The 20,374-nt window shown below is 38.3% G+C and overlaps 1 protein-coding gene across 3 annotated transcripts in view; it reads left to right on the forward strand.

Moving 5' to 3' along the window:
* The window catches only part of Prex2 (phosphatidylinositol-3,4,5-trisphosphate dependent Rac exchange factor 2), a 301,528-nt gene that overhangs the window by 63,045 nt on the left and 218,109 nt on the right, over positions 1 to 20,374 (forward strand). For all 3 annotated transcript variants that reach the window (XM_029482876.1, XM_021163512.2, XM_029482881.1), the window contains exons 2-4: positions 9,813 to 9,884; positions 14,217 to 14,339; positions 16,409 to 16,513. In XM_029482876.1, coding sequence (XP_029338736.1) covers positions 9,813 to 9,884; positions 14,217 to 14,339; positions 16,409 to 16,513 — 300 coding nt within the window. The remainder of the gene's footprint in view (positions 1 to 9,812; positions 9,885 to 14,216; positions 14,340 to 16,408; positions 16,514 to 20,374) is intronic.

Below are 20,374 nucleotides of genomic sequence, written 5' to 3' on the forward strand. Positions count from 1 at the left end.
TACCAGTACCATGCAGTTTTTATCACAAGTACTCTGTAGTACAGCTTGAGGTCAGGCATGGCGATTCCCCCAGAGGTTCTTTTATTGTTGAGAAGAGTTCTTGCTATCCTAGAATTCTGTTATTCCAGATGGATTTACAAATTGCCCTTTTTTACTCTTCTGACAACTAATGTACCCAGGGTCTGGGTCTCAGCTCTACCTCCCGGCTGAGGCTGAGGCCGGACTGGACCCTGACCAAAAAGCTCTGTTGCTTCCATTGCCCACGTGTTCTTAGGTGATCAGGAGGTCCTGGGAGTGCTAGGGGTCCTTCGGGGTGGAGAGTCTTCTGGTGCCCTAGATGCCCTCAGCCGGGTTCACGCAGAAGATGGCGGGGCTGTCCTGGACCTGAACGGATCCTAGCCTCTGGTCAGGCGGGGTTTCTTTGTCCCTATTCCTGCTGGCACAAGACTCTCCGCAATTCTTTGGAGCTGATGTTGTGTTCCACTCACCTTTGATCCCGAGGTCCTGGGATGTAGAGAGCACTCTGGAGCCCTTAGTGGCCTCCGCTGGGCTCAGAAGGAAGATGGCTGGGGTGGCCCTGACAGGAACAGCTGTTAACAATCTTTTACTGACTGAGCTATGTAATGAATATGTAGGAAGTGAAATTTCAAAAAACAAAAGTTAAGCAAGAAAAAAATTAATGAAAGGTGCAAGAGAGAAAAATGATTTTATTTTACTTTTTAAAAGATTTATTTATTTATTTATTTATTTATTTATTTATTTATATTTAAGGCAGGTTTATTGGGAAGCTGAACTCAGACAGGCAAGTTCAGTGGCTTCAAGGACCAAGGCTAGAGAAGTCACACTGAGGAAAGGAGTCAGGAAAGGGGTCAGGGGCTGGGGTCAGGGAGAGCAAAGAAAGGATCGAACATCTGCAGAGAGAGAGAGAGAGAGAGAGAGAGAGAGAGAGAAGAGGACAAGGGGAAAATAGAGAGATGGGGAGAGGAGGAGATGTGGAGAAAGAGGGGGAAGGAGGGAGTGAAGGAGAGAGAGGGAGAGGGAGAGGTTTATTTTATTTTATTTTTTAAATTTTAAATTTTAAATTTTAAATTTTAAATTTTAAATTTTAAATTTTAAATTTTAAATTTTAAATTTTAAATTTTAAATTTTAAATTTTAAATTATTTTATTTATTTATTTATTTATTTATTTATTTATTTATTTTTGAAACAGGGTTTCTCTGTATAGATCTGGCTGTCCTGGAGCTCACTTTGTAGACCAGGCTGGCCTCAAACTCAGAAATCCTCCTGCCTCTGCCTCCTGAGTGTTGGGATTAAAGGCATGAGCCACCACGCCCGGCGAGAGGTTTATTTTAAATGTTAGTACACTGTCACTGTCTTCAGGCACACCAGAAGAGGGCATCAGACCGAATTACCGATGATTTTAAGCCACTATGTGGTTGCTGGGAATTGAACTCAGGACCTCTAGAAGAGTAATCAGTGCTCTTTAATGCTGAACCGTCTCTGCAGTCCCTTCTATTTTACATTTAATACTTAATGTAAAGCTATATAACTCTACTGGTAATATTTTCATTTCTTTCCTTTTTGGTTCACCTTCACTATTTCCAGTCTCCTGTACCACATCTCTAAAGTCCTGTGTCTGATGCATAATGTTCCAGTCACATGCCGACAAATGATGGAGACAACCAAGAAAACACTTTTTTTATATAGGGTTTTGACTTTTGGGGTCAAGTAGAGAATGATAAATTGTTTTTTCTTCATCAACATTTTTTAAAGATTTAATCATTATATATAAGTACAGTGTAGCTGTATTTAGATACAACAGAAGAGGGTGTTAGATCTCATTACGAATGGTTGTGAGCCATCATGTGGTTGCTGGGATTTGAACTCAGGACCTTTTGAAGAACAGTCAGTGCTCTTAACCGCTGAGCCATCTCTCCAGCCCCCATCAACATTTTTTATTTCATTATGTGTATGTATGTTTTAGCCACATGTATGGTCTACCACATGTGTGCCTAGTGTCCATGGAAGCCAGAATAGGGTGTGGGAGCCTCTGGAATGGGCATTACAGAAAGTTGGGAGCCAACATATGGGTTTTGGAAACTGAACCTGGGTCCTCTGGAAGATCAGCCTGTGTGCCTAACTGCTGGACCATCTCTATAGCCTCTTAATTATCTTCAAATCCAGACATTATGACTAAAATGATCTGTCTCTGAGATGATCATGAGGTTCAGTTGGAATTAACTTTGAAACAGAGTAAAACATGTTGTCTTCAGTAGGTGAGCACATGTAGAAAGTCTGTCAGTGATGTAACAAATGCTTTTAGCCCAGGACTGTGCAGAAACATAGATGACTGTCCTTGTGGAATTTGGCACTTGATTGTTTAGATGTCAGTGCAATTTAGGCTTTTATCTGAGTAATCCAAGTGTTGTATATTCTCTTTCAATGACTTTTAGATTGATCAGTACCCTTGAGGATTAGCTTAAAATGGTACTGAAGTACTTAACAGATGGTTTAGTATTTCCAAGATTTTGTAGTTTTGTCCGGATGGAATGTTGCCATGGTAGCTGAGGGACAAATGATCATCTCTTTTAAAGATGAAAAGATGCAGTTTATATTCATTGAACAGGTGCAGTTCAGAGGATGAAGACATGCAACTCGTTTTTGGTTTTGTTTTTAATAGTTCAGGGCATTACAGAAGGAAACACATTACCAACTACCTTGGAATGGACAGCACATCTCCCCATAACAAAAGGATTATCTGGCTCCAAGTGTTGACAAGATTGAGAGCCCCTTTCACCCACAGATGGACCATAAGACTGTGTCATAGCCTATAGTCCACATTGCTTGTCAATAGTTTGAGAGACAGAACATACTAAAGAAATTTATAGGTCATAGTGTGTGCTCTGAAATGACTGTCATCTACTGCAGAACAATTGCTTCTTTGTTCCACAAGTTTACTGAACACTCTGTCTACCTGTCTGCCTATCTGTCTGTCTGTTTTGAGACTGGGTCTCATTGTATAGCCCTGTCTGTTCTGGAACTCACTATGTAGAATTGCTAGGGAACATCATATTTACTTGAAATATGATTTCAAGACAAACTATGGTTTCTGTTCTAGAGTATTTGGGTATTTGGCAGTCATTTGCTCAGTAAACAAAGTGAGCCTCTTACTTCTAGAGAAACAGCTGATAGTATTTTTTGGCAGTGATAGAATTCATGCTTGAAAGTGAGTGTTGACTTTTAGGAAATGAGTGTCCATCTCTGGGAGTTGACTATTCTCTAATACTTTTTGAATTTTCTGATGAGCTAGATACTAATATTCACATGTGATTTTTCAATAGTATGTAGTGACATATGTCAATATTTAGGAAATAGATAAAACTACTATCACTAAACTAACACTGAAAATTTACACACTCCCACATGAATATAAAACCCCTTTATGGTAGACCAGTGGATTTTAGTTTCAGTGATTTTGCTGACTATGTATGAGTTCAGTTTCCATATTACTACTAACTTTTAAGAAATTATAGTTGATTGAGTTTGGTAATTCATGCAAGTAGAATATCCATGATTATCTGAATAAGTGATAAATGTATATTTCTGTTTTAAATATACATTTTAGTAGGTTGTATTTTCTCTAGATAATCCCACTGAAACAAGACGTCACAATTTTAGCACACATTGCATACAATTCAGCTGTCTTCTTTTAAGGTAGTAATTAAAAAATTGCAAGCATCTCAGGCTGTATACATTTAAGATGACTTTACTTATTTATATGTGTGCCTAAGTCTATGTGTGTCTGTCTGTGCAGGAAGGTGCAGCAAGGTGCACATAGGTGCTAATGGGGTCCAGAAGAGGGTTGTATATGCTTTGGATGTAGAGTTATAATCTGTGAGCTGCCCAGACTGGGTGTGGCACCTGAGCCACCTCTGTAGCTTCAAGTACAAAACTTCACAGAAATTATTTTGAGTAAAAGAGCTTGTATTTTTCTAAAACTGAAAAGATGTTATTTATATTAAGATATAAGGTTTATTATTAATTTTAAATATCTTAAAATAAATCTATTAAGCTAATAATTGTTATATTGATTCTGCTTTAATTGGGAATATGTTAGATATTGACAGACATATACAGAAAAATGCTCTTTGGGATTCACCATTGTCTTTACAAGTATGAGGAAAAACAGCCGCTGAGAACAGTGCCCGGTATGTAGCAGAAACGCTGCTGAATTTCCTGAGCAACTTGTTATTAAAGTACCTTCTAGATTACAGATGTTGATATCATCATATGAAAACATGTGGGAAAGGAAGAGCGCCCTCTCCAGATCTTAAGATTGGGGAAGGGAGGTCAGTGACAATAGGAAGTATTTACAAAAACTGTCTTCAGGAAGCCTATTGCAAGGTGAGTGTGCCTACTGTAAAAGTCCCAAGTCAGAAAGTTTTCTGACACTACCATGACACGATAGTGGGAAATCCCATAACTTGTTTTATGCAAAAAATTATTAAAAATATGTGAAATTATCTTCAGGCTGTGCTTGCTAGTTATGTGCTTCCCATAAATCAGCTTTATGTTCGGTCACTTCACCAGTGTATCTCACTCTGTGTGTGTGCAAATATTCAAAACTCTAAAAATCCGAAAACAGCAACAACAATCAACAAAAACTCCCCAGTGTGAAGAACTTCCAGCTGTAAACATTTCAGATGAGGTGACTTGACTATGTGAAATGTGAAAGATTGTTGGGTGCAGTAGTTTTTAAATTTACCTTCTACATTGTCTGCTATGTTCAGCAAAACGTCTTTAGACCTTTTAGATACCTACTACTGGCTCCATGCCCTCACTTCCACTCTTCCCACCAGACTTCTCAGGCTCTCCAGGGACCAAATTTTTTGCTTCCTCTTGCTTGCTTGGTGTTAAGAAGTAGGTCCCCTCCCTGTCTGTAATGTTCTCCTGCCCTGGTGTTTGGGACACTATTCTACCTTCACTTTTCTCTTATTGGAATTCTTGTCTCCTGTGCCTTTTTCTGACATGCCCTGCATGGTGGAAAGGCTCTGGGTTCTTTCCTGTAGCCTTTTGACATCTTCTTCTGCACACTTTCTTTTATGAACTGAGACTGGTAGTCTCCTCTGTCTCCTTTTCCAAGTTACATCTTCAGGCCAGTGACACTGAGAGCTGATCTCACCAGAGAGCGCGCAGGAAAATCTTTCAGAGCCCCAAATGGTGTGCCAAGTCCTTGATCAGGATCTCCATTTTGGTGCTCAGGAGACATTTCAAACTCCACATGGTCCCAACAAGCTAATTTTCCTCCTCCCAGAGCCCTTTTCCCTTGAATTTTCTCCATTCCCTGAAAATGACACCACCATCAGCTAGATGTTTGAGTCAAAGCAGGCTTCTGTGATTTAGCAAGATTTTGTGTATGCTCTCAGAAAAACAAAATAAATTTTGTTGATATCCCAAAGAATTGACATATGATAATGTTTCAAGTTTGAAAGGCAAAAGGAAAATATTTGTCCTTAATATTTTTTACATCTATTTTCATGAATGAGTAATTTTTTCCTACAACAGTATGATTCCTCTTGAAATTTGTCCTTTTCATTTCTACATGCAAATTCCTTCCTCATTCTTCATAGCCACGTTTCCAAGATGATCAAAAGATGCTGAGATATGTCTATATGTGAAATATTCCTGGGAGTACCAAGATTTAATACTTACATGATATTGTAAATTTAGGTTGACATCGAGTGGCTAGAATCTAACGTGTAAAACATTAAAACTTATGAGACTTTTCAGAGAGATGCAGGTCTAGTTGGTGAAAATAATAGGAACGGCAAAAATGAGCTTAAGGAGGTACATTAGAGCCTTTAAATTTCCAAATACGAATGTATGCCAAGAATGAAGCCAGGTGGGCTTTGCATGCTACTGGATGGTAGCAACATAGTTGGGGAACCAAGGAAGGGATTCTTGTGTTTTTCTCATCTACCTAATGAGTGTCTTCCTTCTCTTGGTAGCAAATCTATGATATTTTAGTGTTATTAAACTTTAGCTAGCATTTGAAATTTGACATTTAATATAAGCTTTTTCCTCCCTTATAGTTAGAATAAAACAACATGGAAAGATATAGAGAAAATGAAGCATGTGCTCACAGCTGGGGAAAGATAGCCCATACTATGGGGATCTCAGAAAATGTTCTGTTGGAAGCACTGTTGGAATGCAGAAAAGCTGAGCCTGTGCTGACACACACGTGAGCTGCAGGGTCCTCAGAGAAGCATCTGGAAGCCTTACCTTCTCCAAATGTGATTTGTCTATCTTGTCTGAACACCTGCTTACATTCCCACAGTTGATGAAACCTGGATTGTGACTCTCCGGGGAGGCATCTCCTGGCTTGTTCTATAAAACTCTAAGTTGCTGGGTAAAGGGGTCACACACAGAGATAGATATTTGATGTTGAATTGAAATAAAAGATGAAATGAGAGAATCTGTCTTGCCACTGCAGTTCACTTGATAAAACTTCTCTCTGTTATTGGCAGCCTTTGGAAAGATTAACAAGGCAGCATCTATCAGAAGGTAGGCTCTGGATCTGATTTATCAGAGCCACCAGACTTCTGTTCATAGTGCAATCAAAACCAGTCTTCTTTCTCAGGGCTCCAGGAAGAGTCAGGAGCCTCCGTTTAGACTCTCCATGTGTTACACACAACACAATGCACATGAACCATGAGCATTCAATGCTGTTTTCTAGGGCTTATTTGGAACACATTTGTGCCAAGGCAGGAAGGATCTAATTCTAGAGGAAGTATGGAATTGGGCAAATGATAAATGCTGAGATTTTTGTGTGAATTCCTTCAATGCCTTTGTGACTGACTTGCTGCTCCTTCCTTAGTTTCCCTGAGAAGGCTTCATGTCCAGGATTAAATGCTAAGAAACCGATAGATAGAGCCTGTTAAAGATGGATTCCTGTTGATCTACAGGACAGAAGACTTTAAAAAATACCTGAGTTTTCATGATTGCACATTCCCAGCAAGCCATCTAAAGTCTGCTTCTCCTGTTGTATAAAACTTAAGTCCTAAAGGACTTGGGGAGTGACTGGCAGGACTGCTTGTGATTCCTGGTTCCTTCCCTATTGCAGCACGTTCCCCAATGTCATACAGGACTGAAGATACAAATGTCAAATGGCTAGGTGGTATACTTGATTAGTTTACATGTTTTCTTCCAACTCTTATTTTGATTCAGTTTTACAACTTCCAGGATTTCACTGAGTGTTTGAAGAGTGTGCTGGGTCCTGTTTATGAAGAAATGTTTATAATTGCAGAGGTGAAGTTTAAGGTTTGCTTGCATGAGGCATTATCTGTTTACGGCGTGGTCAATGTGAAATGTAAACGAGGCAAGAACAACATTCTTGTTATTGTAAAGCTAAAACAAAAAAGCCGAGGATCCTGCTGGGATGAGGATTTGGAAAGTATTCAAGAGAAACAAATCTGAATAATACTAATAAAATGAGTACTTAAAGCTATAAGATTCAAATGTCCTTTTCCTGTATGGCCAACTATGTATAACTGTAAAAATACTTCAAATTATAAAGATTATCCAAAAGCTATAAAGTGGTTGAAAAATTATAATATAACTTTTAATAAAATTAAAGTTATGCCCAATACTTTTGTATTTGTTTTATTTAATTTGGTGACTGCAAGAGAGTTGAGTTATTATTTTGTAGCGAGGGAATCTGAGGTATGAACTGGATGAATCAGGACAACAAACAGTGCTGAAGCTGATGGTAGGAAAGATCTGCCGGCTTCCTTGTTTGATTTTGTTTAAATAGGCTTCGTTTTTAAAACAGAAGTGATAATGTGCTTACAGGCAAAAGTTCAAAACGTGTTGAAATGTACAGAAGTCCCATTCCTGACATCTAGGCAGATGTAGCTACTGTTTGCAGTTTTGGAGTATTTTAGCCATTTTTTTCTTAGTGTTTACACACATTGATATGATATATGTAACACTGATATGAATATGTGTCTATAGATATATTTATACATATACACATATGTACACATATATACCTACATATATGTGCATATATATTTACATGTCAGTATGCCACTTTGTGAATTATTTTCACCAACTTTCCATGAATATCACTCATGTATACATATATGTATATTTATATGCATATATGCATATATATGGGAATTGTTTTCAATACATTATGTCTGACTGGGCTTTTGCCATCAAAGTTTGTAATATGAATGTACCACAATGTATTTTATGATTTCTGTATGGGTGGGTCTTTAGGTTGTTTCCAGTTTTATTACTTTTATGATCAATGACTATTTTGGTCAGAATATATTCCTAGGACAGATTCTTAGAAGTAGAATTACTAAGTTAAACGAAAGCCCACTTTAAGAGTGGCATATATTGTCAGGTTGTCTTCAGGACTGCTTTTCTAGTTGTTATTCTTTCGAGCAATGCCTTGAGGGTGATAATTTGGGGACATTATAATCAGTGTCTTCAGCAGCAGCAGCAGCCTTAAATGTACAAATATAACATGTCAAAGATATGATTCTTATTGTAACTTTTATTTTTTAAATGTCATAGTCAGAGGCACCCTGAACTTTATATGCCCTGTGAAGTTTCATACCTCCACTAGGCTCATGGTGGCAGAGTTCTCAAGGCAGACAAAGGAGTGATGATGTGCTGGAGAATCTAAATTGAACAATAGCCCCACAGGATCTTATCTGGCCATGGAGTAATTTATGAATAATGTCTTGAGAACATAAGCTAAGTTTGCTAAGTGCAAAGTTCCCTTTCTTTTTAAAGCTTTTAGTTTAAGGCTCACTCTATATCAAGCATTCTTCTGTATGCAACCTTTAGCAAAAGCCTAATTATCATTAAGAAGTTCAGTCTAAGTATTCTAAATGCAATACCCCTTCCCCAGCCCCTTTCTTTCCTGAAAGCTTGGTATTAAACTCAGGAACTTGTGCCTGCTAGGCAATTATTCTACCACAGAGCAGCCTTCTTAGCCTTTGTCTCAGTCTGAGGCCTACCATAGACCAATGAAGAACTCTGACCTAATCCCAGAAATGTAATTTTTTGCTTCTTATGAAGTGTGAGTATGGTGACACAGAGGTGGGAAAGGATCTTTCCTGTAAGCAGTTACTGGCAAGTGTGCCTTAGTGTGCAGATGATGTACCTATCTCTNTTTTCCTGTCCCTGCCTCCCTCCCTCTCTCCCTCTTTCCTTCCCTCCCTCTCTCCCTCCTTCCCTCTTTCCCTTTATCCTACAGTACTAAGGGAGTTACTTTAGAATTTTAGGTCCTTTTGCCTTTTTAGTTGAAATGTCATTTTTCATTGTATTTCAGTCTTACTGTGCGCTGCAATACTTAAAATTTAGGAAGTACCCAATCCTAAAGGTTTACCCTTGAATTCTGAGGATGAGGTGGATGAATTTAATTCATACAGACTAGATTAGTTTTGTCTCTGCCTCAGCATTGTAATGGAAGTAAAATTCTGAGGTAGGAGCAATAGGGAACAATAATCTCACATATTATTACAAAATTACTGTACTCAGCAACTAGAATTTTAACCTCCAGTTTTGTCTGTTTGCTTGAGACAAGATCTCACTGTATAGAGGTCTGGCTAGTCCTGATCTGTAGAAAATCCTCCTAACTCTGCCACTCAAATATTGGTATTACCAGTGTGCTTTGGAATGCCCAGTGGTAAGCTTTAGTGTCTTGTATGGGACTTAATCTCATTCTGCTCAGTACCAAGTCATTTTATGGTATGACCTTTGCCCTCATAATGTCTTCTCTTGTTTTACACAGGCCTTCTTGCATCGAATGAACCAATGTGCAGCAGCAAAGGTTGATAAAAATGTGACAGAGGAAACAGTGAAGGTAAGCAGGCAGCTTTAGACACTCAGCCAAGCTCGGGTATCATGAAGATGATGCTGAGTCCATCAATTGTTCTTGCAGGGCTCTTCAATTTAGTGTCAGCTCCACTGTGAGTCCTTGTACCAGTGACTTGTGTTGATAATTGGAAAGAGGGAGCTAGGGATTGAGGAAGGAAAGGAAGAGGACAGGTTACATGTTGTAGAAAATTTGTTTTCTTTATCAAGCTCATGAAACCATTTGAAAAGATGAAGAAAAGTAAGAATAAGAAGACAATAACTTCAGTATCTGTGAGGAAGTTGAGTCAAATGGCAGGCAGTTGCCTGAGTAGTTCATGAAGGCAAGAAATGGGGAAATGGGAATTCCAATCTCTATAATCTCTAATGAGCAAGATTTGGATGGTCTACTGGAGTGCAGAAAAGATTGTAATACCCCAACACAAAAGTAATACCAGAAGCATTTCTTGTAAAACATAGGGAAGGGGTCCAGGGATGGAGCTTAGTGGTGGTATGTGTTCTGGGATAGTAATAAAGTCACTGCAGTCATCATAGGAGCCAACTGAGAAACATTGCTGATTACCCAGGTGGCAGAGGGTTGCTAGAGAGTATGTAGTGCTTGAGGGTTTGGGTTCCATCCCCACCCCACCCTAATATACATCCACAGCATCACACACACACACACACACACACACACACACACACACACACACACACAGAGAGAGAGAGAGAGAGAGAGAGAGAGAGAGAGAGAGAGAGAGAGGAAAAGTTGTGATCATTTTGAAAATAGAAATAAAAAATGGTAGGTAAATAAAAATTAATTTTTTGCTTCCAGTCTGTCTGGGTCAGTGCCCTGAGCTGACCTTGGGTGCAAACTCTGAAGCCAGCCCTACAACACCTAGAGGCAGCTCCACTCCCAGGCCCTCTTACACACCCAGGATCAGAGGGTCCCAGGAGCTTGGTCACACCAGGATCTCAAGGTCACAAAGGCAGCTTGACTGCCAGAATCTCAGGATTGCAGTATCCCAGAATCACAGGATCACAGAGTCAGCTTGACTTTGAGGAGTTCTGACACAACCAGGATCACAGGAAGGACAGGCTCCAGTCAGACATAGCCAGGGTAGGTAGCACTAGAGATAACCAGATGGCCAGAGGCAAGCATAAGAACATAAGCAACAGAAACCAAGGTTACTTGCATCATTAGATCCCAATTCTCCCACCACAGCAAATCCTGGATACCCTAACACACCGGAAAAGCAAGATTTAGATCTAAAATCACTTCTCGTGATGATGATAGAGGACATTAAGAAGGACATAAATAATTCCCTTAAAGAAATACAGGAGAACACAGGTAAACAGCTAGAAGCCCTCAAAGAGGAAACACAAAAATCCCTTAAAGAGTTACAGGAAAACTCAATTAAATAGGAGAAAGAAAGGAACAAAACCATCTAGGATCTAAAAATAGAACTAGAAACAACTAAGAAATCCCAAAGAAAGACAACCCTGGAGTTAGAAAACCTAGGAAACAGACCAGGAGTCATAGATGCAAGCATCACCAACAGAATACAGGAGACAGAAGAGAGAATCTTCGTTGCAGAAGATACCATAGAAAACATTGATACAACAGTGAAAGAAAATGAAAAAAGCAAAAAGGTCCTAACCCAAACAATCAAGGAAATCCTGGACAAAACGAGAAGACCAAACTTAAGGATAATAGGTATAGAAGAGAGTGAAGATTCCCAACTTAAAGGGCCAGTAAATATCTTCAACAAAATTATAGAAGAAATCTTCCCTAACCTAAAAAAACAATGCCCATGAACATACAAGAAGCCTACAGAACTCCAGATAGACTGTCCCAGAAAAGAAATTCCTCCCATCACATAATAATCAAAAAACCAAAAGCACTAAAGAAAGAAAGAATTTTAAAAGCAGTAAGGGAAAAAGGTCAAGTAACATATAAAGGCAGTGCTATCAGAATTACACTAGACTTCTCACCAGAGACTATGAAAGCTAGAAGATCCTGGGCAGATGACATACAGACCCTAAGAGAACATAAATGGCAGCCCAGGCTACTATACCCAGCAAAACTCTCAATCACCATAGACAGAGAAAACATGATATGCCATGACAAAACCAAATTTACACAATATCTTTCCACAAATCCAGCCCTACAAAGAATAAGGAGTGGAACTACACCCTAGAAGAAGCAAGAAAGTAATCTTTCAACAAACCCACACAAACATAATTCCACTTCTAACAAGAAAATTAACAAGAAGTAACAATCACTTTTTCTTAATATTTCTTAATATGAAAATTAATATTACCAACATATCCTAATCGATTTTGAAAATCAAAAATATGAGGAATTATAAATTTATTGACTATCACTCCATCATGTCTCTAATTTGGTAATGGGAGAAATTGTTGTACAATTGTACAATACTGTACAACCCACATACATTTTCTGCTTGATATAGGGTCTTGCTGTGTGCCACATAATTGTCTTGAAATCATGCTTCTCCTATCTCAGCCTCTCTATTAGTAGAATTGTTTATTTGATGTTTTTACACTGTACTATGGTTTTCAGAACAGCTTACATATTTCAAAATTATTTATATAGTCAGAAGAAATGTAGACAATTAATTTGGGAGGTGGCTTGTAAGAGAACAGCAAAGAGTGAGACTGAAGGCTTTGGTGGATATTTGTAATTATTGTATCAATTTTGAAGAAGAGGACTTTATAAGTTACTCTTATCCTGAAATGAATGTTTTTCAAAATTATCACAACCAATGAACCAGAATCTTACCCTTACCTAACGTCTGTGCCACCCTCCAAGCAGAACCATTGTTCACTGAAACAGTTGATGAATGAATTCATGGATGGACCATGTTAATACATACACCATTTCTCAAATAAATGTAACCTGTTCCCTATGGGCTGAGAATGACAACAATCACTCAAGTCAAATAGCTTTGACCATAGCAGGAAATCTGTATCCAAAAATGGTGCCTACAATTCATTCCTTGGTGCAGCAGAACTGTCAACTCTTAGCTTACCTACTATGGAGGTAAAATGTACAGCCTTATTACAATGAACTCCAATTTCCAAAAACTGTTCTTATTTTGTGTTTGTACCACAGTAAGAGCCAAGATTTTAAGCTCTACTAAAAACAAAACAAAGAAACAAAAAGACTTTATCTATTTATGTTCATTTAAAAAAACTAATAATGATATATTATTTTAAAATATCATACAGTTAATATATTTGAAATTATTTAAAATTTATATTGAGAAAATGTATGTATTTTCAGTATTGCTATAGACAAACATCTGCATAAGACTATTCAATTGATTGTTCTTTCATATCTAACTTTTATAATACTCATTTTTATTGTCACAATATTTTATAAATTTTAAAGAATATGATGAAAAATAAAAGGTATTGCATGTTTTGAAGGCGGGCTCTCTGGGAGGAGTTGGGGTACAAAAGGGAAAGAAGAATGTGATATAAGTTTATTTACTCAAAATATGTTTTTAAATGTTAACAAATTCAGATAACTTGAAATTATGTATCTTTTCTCATCATAAGGAAATAAAACTTAAAAGAAAAAATTTTTTTTCTGAAGTAATCACTGATTATGCTTAGTGTTTTGTTTTATTAATACAAAATCTAAGGTTTTTATAGATTCTTCTGAGTCTATTACCTTCTAGATTACATATTTAACTTGCAGGCTTTTCGACCATTGGAACTTCAGTTAACAAGCTTTTGGGCTCATAGAAAACCAACCTGTGGTTGAAATGGCCTCTAAAACTTTCACTGACAGGGACTCCAGATGGAAGAAAACATCTTTGCTGTTTCAGAGTGGGCAAAGTGTTGCTAGCTTCTGCAGTACCCAACTCTGCCATCTGGGTGCAGCACAGTGAACCTGCAGTTGACCCAGCTATGACGTCTACACACAAGCAACTGAGAGAAGCAGGAAAGAAGGTTCATTCCAGGATATTTTTCACAGGGTCAAGGACCTCCCTGAAAGCCTGTCAGCAAGTCAGCCCTACACTTGTACTTACAGGCATTCTGGGAAGAGACTAGAACTGGCAGGCTGAGATTTGTGCCTCCCCCCAACCCCCTAGGCTTTTTCCTGAGAGTCTGCATAGTGTATGCATCCCCAGAGTTTTGTGGGAACAGAAAAGTCTAATACTATATTTTGCTTTCCAGGTGGGAGTGAGAGATGCCGTGGTGTAGCTCTCTGTCTAGGATGCTGTGTCCTCATGGGCCTTTTAATTTAATTTTTCAAATTTGCTTCACAACTACACTTACAGTTTTTATCTATGCATTTATTTTACAGATGTTATTCTCCAATATCGAGGAGATCCTCACCGTACATAAGGAGTTCTTGAAAGTTGTAGAAGAATGCTTATATCCGGAACCCAATGCACAGCAGGAAGTGGGAACCTGCTTCCTCAACTTTGTAGGATATTGTTTTTTCCTGTTTATTTTCAAACTCTTGATTTTAAAGATCACATCTTGGCAGAGTTTTGTGTGTGTCTGTGTGTGTGTGTGTGAGAGAGAATTCAGCATGAGAAATAAAGTCTGACACCAGAAGTTTGGGGTCTTTTAAGGCCATTGAAATCTTGCCCTCAAAGCCAGAAAAGGAGAGGGAGCCTCTCATCATCTTGTTTCACTCAAAGAATAAACAGCCTTTTCTTTTTCCTGACAAGCTAGTTCTTCGCATCCTCTGTAGCTTTGAATTCTAATGAATATTCAGCCTGTTTCATAATGAATGGATTTTTATGTTTTCCTCAAACATAGAACATTTTTTTCTTTTGAGGCAGAAACTTCTCACTCTTATAATGGCGCTAGGAGCCCTTTATTCCTCAGAATGTTCCCCTGTTAATTGGCTGGTAGCAAACCTGGAGGTGAACAGACCCAGGCTTCTTGTGACTGATTTTCCTCCAGGGTGGCGTCTCAGAAGTTTGTTTGCAGTGCTGTGGAAAGAATGAGGGAGAGGAGCTGAGTTGTTTGGAACATGGACCTTGTTATCAGTTTTGTGTATTTGTGCAGGGTAGCTGGAATTATGTAATCAATTTGCAAAAGAAGACGCCTCCTGCCTAGTAAAAATTGTTTTTAAGAACTAAAGGGCATCCATACTAGAAGAACAAATATTTTAAAATGTCATGGTTGATCCCATTCCATTGATGCTTATTTTCTGAATGCTTCCCTGAATCAAATGGCTGCCCAATGACTTGTCTAAACAAGTAGGTGAGAGTATTATAGCCCAAATGAAGCTTTGTGTATGTTTTACATGTCGTCATTTATCTTGTAGTTTCTTTATCTATATGGGATGAACAGGCTCTTTTTGTAATCTGTATTTCATAAAGATAATTCTGTCAAAGGAAAATGTTCCTCCGGTCTGAGTGCATTACACTATGCATTTCTTGGTTATGGCTGGAAGCTGTGATGTTCATATCCATTTCTTCAAGCCAGTTTCCCTTCACAAAAGAATTAGATCCCCCTGCCAACTGGAGAAGCTGTCATCCCAGGCCAAACATGGTCATGGAAACTTTGTCCCCGACAGCCGTCTCCTTAGTACCACATTATGAATCTATCACCCATAAATGTCGCTCAGATTTCTGAACTTTACTCTTGTTGTGGCTCATATCATGTCTTGAGGCGAGTGATTTGATACATGGGCTGCTGGCTATATGAAATAGTACTTACTATTCTGTGTGTCTTTGAAATTACAAGGGGCATTCTATGTTCTGATATTTGATTAATAAATTATTTGTGTTTTTCACTGGGCTTCTTTGATAGTTATTAATCATAACTCTTTTAAGAACATCTTTACAGATGGTAAGAGAGACCAGAGATTGTGATAGTCTTCAGTTTTGCAAAGTCTTCAGTTTTGGAAAGAATTCCTCTAACACTGCAGACTGTATGTGTTGTTGACTGGCAGTTTAAACCACTAGAAGATCTTGATGAATCACTTCTCTGTCCATCACTGGCCTGGTCATTTCCAGTGAATGCTCCTGGTTTGGAGCTCTGTAGACTTGTTCATTTCTCACAGAATAAAGGCAGTTTTACAGTAGCATAGTACTGTTTATTTAACTTTCTGTCTGAAACATCTTTCTATGAAACAATCACTGGGATGTTGTATTGTCAGGGTCTGCTGTTATCTTAGTTATTTGTTGGTGGTCTTGCTTGTCGATATCCTTTATAAATACAATTGCCAGGATTGGTTAACATGAAATTCAGGGTTGTGTTTTCATGATTTCTGCGTGATTCACATGCTTCTTTCCTCTGTGTAAAGTGACTTTTTTCTATTATTACATTTATCTTGGTAGATTTATTATCTCTTTTTCTAGGATATATTTATGAATTGGGGAAAATAAATAATATACATATGTATGCATATATGTATGTAGTATATCTCTTGAGATATACCTTTGTAGACTTTAGTCATGCATATCACATGGGTTAAAATTTCAAAGTAGTAGTGGTATACAGTGATTCTCATTTATTCTGTTCTATAATTAACAGAAGGACAAGTTTCGTATCTATGATGAATATTGCAGCAACCATGAAAAGGCACAAAAATTGCTTCTTGAACTGAACAAAATAAGAACAATCCGGACATTTCTTCTGGTAAGTGCATTTTCAACTGATATTATACATTGGCTGGTTGAAGGCCCTACCTGTAAGAGTGCATGTGACATGCTCTCATGAGTTACTTCTTAGCACATGCAGACTTTGAAGCTAGTCTATGGACAATTCAAGCATCCAGATCTGGGATGAGCTTGTGTGTGACATATACTGCCAATTTCCTCTTCCGGTTGACCTGGAATGTGTGTGCGATCTCCTGGTTCCTGGAGAGCAAAGAACTTAGGTCAGAGTTTACCTTTGCCTTACACCATCAGCTCCCTAGAGATCTGCTTACGCCTTAGAGGACTGGAAGAGGAACGGTCACAGGAAGGAAGCAAGTGTAAAGACAAGTTGCTCTCCTACCTATATACATTCCTTACTCTGTTTTCATGAAGGCATCAGGAATTGATGTCAAGGTTGCATATAAAAGGCACGTTTTGACAGTTCTGGGTGCCTTTGTAAGCATCTGATTAAGAGATGAGTTGGACAGCCATCCTCCCAAAGTCTGGCTTTAGAGCACTTCAATGTACTTATTCATTACCTCCTGTTTCTTCATAGCCCTATTCCCTCATTTGCTCTAGACTACACTGATTTACTTTCTATATAGAGTGGCATTTTCTTTTAAAAAAAAATCTTTTGGATAGTTTTATTATATAGGGCAGGGTATCCTCAAATTTGTAACCCCTCTGCCTAATACACCTCTTAGGTGTTGGGATTAGTGATCAGATTTCAAGTTTCTGTAGACTTTATATGAAGAGAAACACAGAGTAGTTTGTTGGGCCTGTAGTTTCTTTAATGCATAGCTTTATGTCATGTATTTAATTTTACAATCATTAATACTGAATTATATTCCATTGTGTAGATTTGCCATATTGTGTTAATCTATTTTATAAATTGATAAACATTGAGTGAGACTTATTTATAGGGTTTGCCATGAATTATGAGATTCATGCACCAGCAGGTCTGGGGCATAAATTCTCATTCTATTGAGTAGAAACTAAGCATGAAATTGGTGGATCGTATGGTAAATTTAACTAAGAAACTGGTTCTGCTTTCCACCATGATTAAGCCATCCCCAGAAACCTGTGCTGAGATTTTGGGGTTTCTGTTCCTTGCCAACACTTGGTGTGACTAGTCCTGTGATTATAGCTATGTTAGTAGGTCTGTAGTATTTCATTATAGTCTGAATTTGAAACTAAGAATGCTTTCCTGTGCTCACTAAGCATGTATATGACCTCTTTGGTGATGTATTTATTTAAATCTTTTATGAATTTTAAAATCTGAGTGTTTATATTATAGAGACGTATAAATGTTCTTAGTTTTGGGAACAATTTCTGTATCAAATATATTATTTTCCAATATTTCTTCCCAGCCTTGATTTTCATTGTTTTTAAAAAAATACTGCCTCTTGAAAAATCTAAAGTTTTAAAATTTGATGAGATATAATTTATTAATATTTTCATTATGGCCATGCTTTTCTTGTCATATTTCAGAACTCTGTACTTAGGTGTTGTGCTTATTTTATGACTTTTCTCATTGTTTTATTCTGTAGGTACTGTTGTGTTTAGAATTATCTTAGTTTCATTTGGGGTTGATTCATGTTTTAGGTGTAATAGTTTTTTCAGAGTCTTAGGGTATTCTGTTTGCAGTATCTTGCTACCTGAATTCAGGCAGTTTATTTTTCTTTCTTTTCTTTACAATATTATCTATATTAGAACCTGGTGTAGATTGCTGAATACAAACACTATGGACAGGCATCATCACCTTACTGTTGGTCATAGGGGTAAAGCTCTGCAAGCTGTACATTGTTCACGTGAATGGTCTTTCTGAAGTTTTTATTACATTCGTAGTTTTCTTTATCTTCCTTCCTTCCTTCCTTCCTTCCTTCCTTCCTTCCTTCCTTCCTTCCTTCCTTCCTCCCTTCCTTCCTTCCTTCCATCCATCCTCTCTCCCTCTCCTTCTCTTCCTGTCTTCTCTTTTTTTCTGTCTGTCTTTCTCAGCATTGGCATTGAAGTCCAGGTCTGTGCATGCTGGGCAAGTACTTTGTCAGTAAAAAAAAAATTCATTTCTCTGGCTCATATCTCATACTTTTTTTTTTTTTTTTTTTTGGTTTTTCGAGATAGGGTTTTTCTGTGTAGCCCTGGCTGTCTTGGCACTCACTTTGTAGACCAGGCTGGCCTCGAACTCAGAAATCCTCCTGCCTCTGCCTCCCGAGTGCTGGGATTAAAGGCGTGCACCACCACGCCCGGCAGAATACTTTTAAAATTAAAAAATAACTTGACATTTTAAATAACTTAATGGCAACTCTAGAGTTCATGTTTTCCTTTCTCAGATTAGTGACTGGGCTTTTTTGTTTTTGCTTTTTAATTTTTTTCTCTGTTCTATTCATAGTGATTTGCCTAGACTTGATCTGAGTTCCTTTTTCTCTATGTTACCCCTACTCAGTTTATCTTCCTTGTTTAACATTGTGAGATCCCCTCTGTGAGTGCTCAGCTTGTCAAAACTACTCATTCTCCCAGGAAAGTGCATGCAAGCATGAGTGTGGGTTGAAGGCAGTTGAAGGCTAGGTGATTTGTAAGGCGATTCACACTTCTTCCCAGGTTATCCACTTAGGTCCTTCTTGCATGATCCCCTCTTTTCAGCAGCCAAAGATAAATGCATTCTCTCTCTGCCATCCATATATTTTTAGGTTTCCTATGTTAAATTACTGGCTAGTATGCTTGAAGACCACGTATAGAAATGTAGTCTCAGACTATCATGAAATGTGGTAGCATTCTGGCCATCGCTCCTTGGTGTAAGATTTTGGCTCTCTGAAGCTCCCTTTGTGGAGTGTAAGAACTCCACTGTTTTGTTTAGTGTTTCCTATCTTTAGCAGCCATCACTTGACGGTACTTAGTTTAGTTTGCTTAGTGACTATAAGTCGTACTGGAGAAATTACAGGTCAGGAATGTGGGATTAGGTGACTCAGAGCATACTGCAGCAGACACAATCTGTCTTGAAAGTCTATATCCTGAAACTAAGTGAACATAGGTTATCGGGTGGCATTAGTATATTCATTATATTTCAGGTGTTAGTTTCCTTATTCATAAGACGAGGCATAATTCATAGAGTTATCCTTTGGAACTTTTATAACAGTTTCTAGTTTGGGATGATGATGGTATTATCTTGGGCCTTTGCTGATGCTGTTATCTCAGGAATGTTTTGATGTCATTGATCTCCCTGAAACTTATTCAGTGGACATATTTATTTTTATGACCACAGCACAGCTCACTGTGGGCTGTAGGAGCCCACAACAATCATTAACCCAGAAAATGCCTGCAGACATGCCCACATACTGATAGAGGAAGTTCTTCAGTTGAGCTTTCCTGTTCCTAGGTGACTCCAGTTTGTGCCAAGTTGACAAAACTCAACTAGGGCAAGTACGTTCTGTGCATGCATGAAGACAATCCAATGTACTGTTTCTGAGGACTCATGTAATGCTGACTGAGTGTCCACCTAGAGATAGTGTCCACCTATCTCTCTTAGAAGGCAGAGAGATAGGATTCCCCAGAGCAAGCTGGCTGGAGTGACCAGGCATAATGGTGAGCTTTGTCTCATTGAGACCGTCTCATTGAATAAGGTGAAAGAGGACTGAGAATGATTTCTGACATCAACTTTGGCCTTCCACATGCACATGCCACATGTACATGTACCAATGTGCATGCTCACTACACATGTAGGTGTCCACAATATGCAAGATTGCATGCACGTTCCCCATCACCACCACCACATGTGGAAAGAAAAAGTTAAAACTACCTAGGACAGCCAGACAGTGGTAGTGCATGCCTTTAATTCCAGCACTTGGGAGGCAGAGGCAGGCAGATT

Source organism: Mus caroli, chromosome 1, assembly GCF_900094665.2.
Source record: "Mus caroli chromosome 1, CAROLI_EIJ_v1.1, whole genome shotgun sequence".
Taxonomy (NCBI): Eukaryota; Metazoa; Chordata; class Mammalia; order Rodentia; family Muridae; genus Mus; species Mus caroli.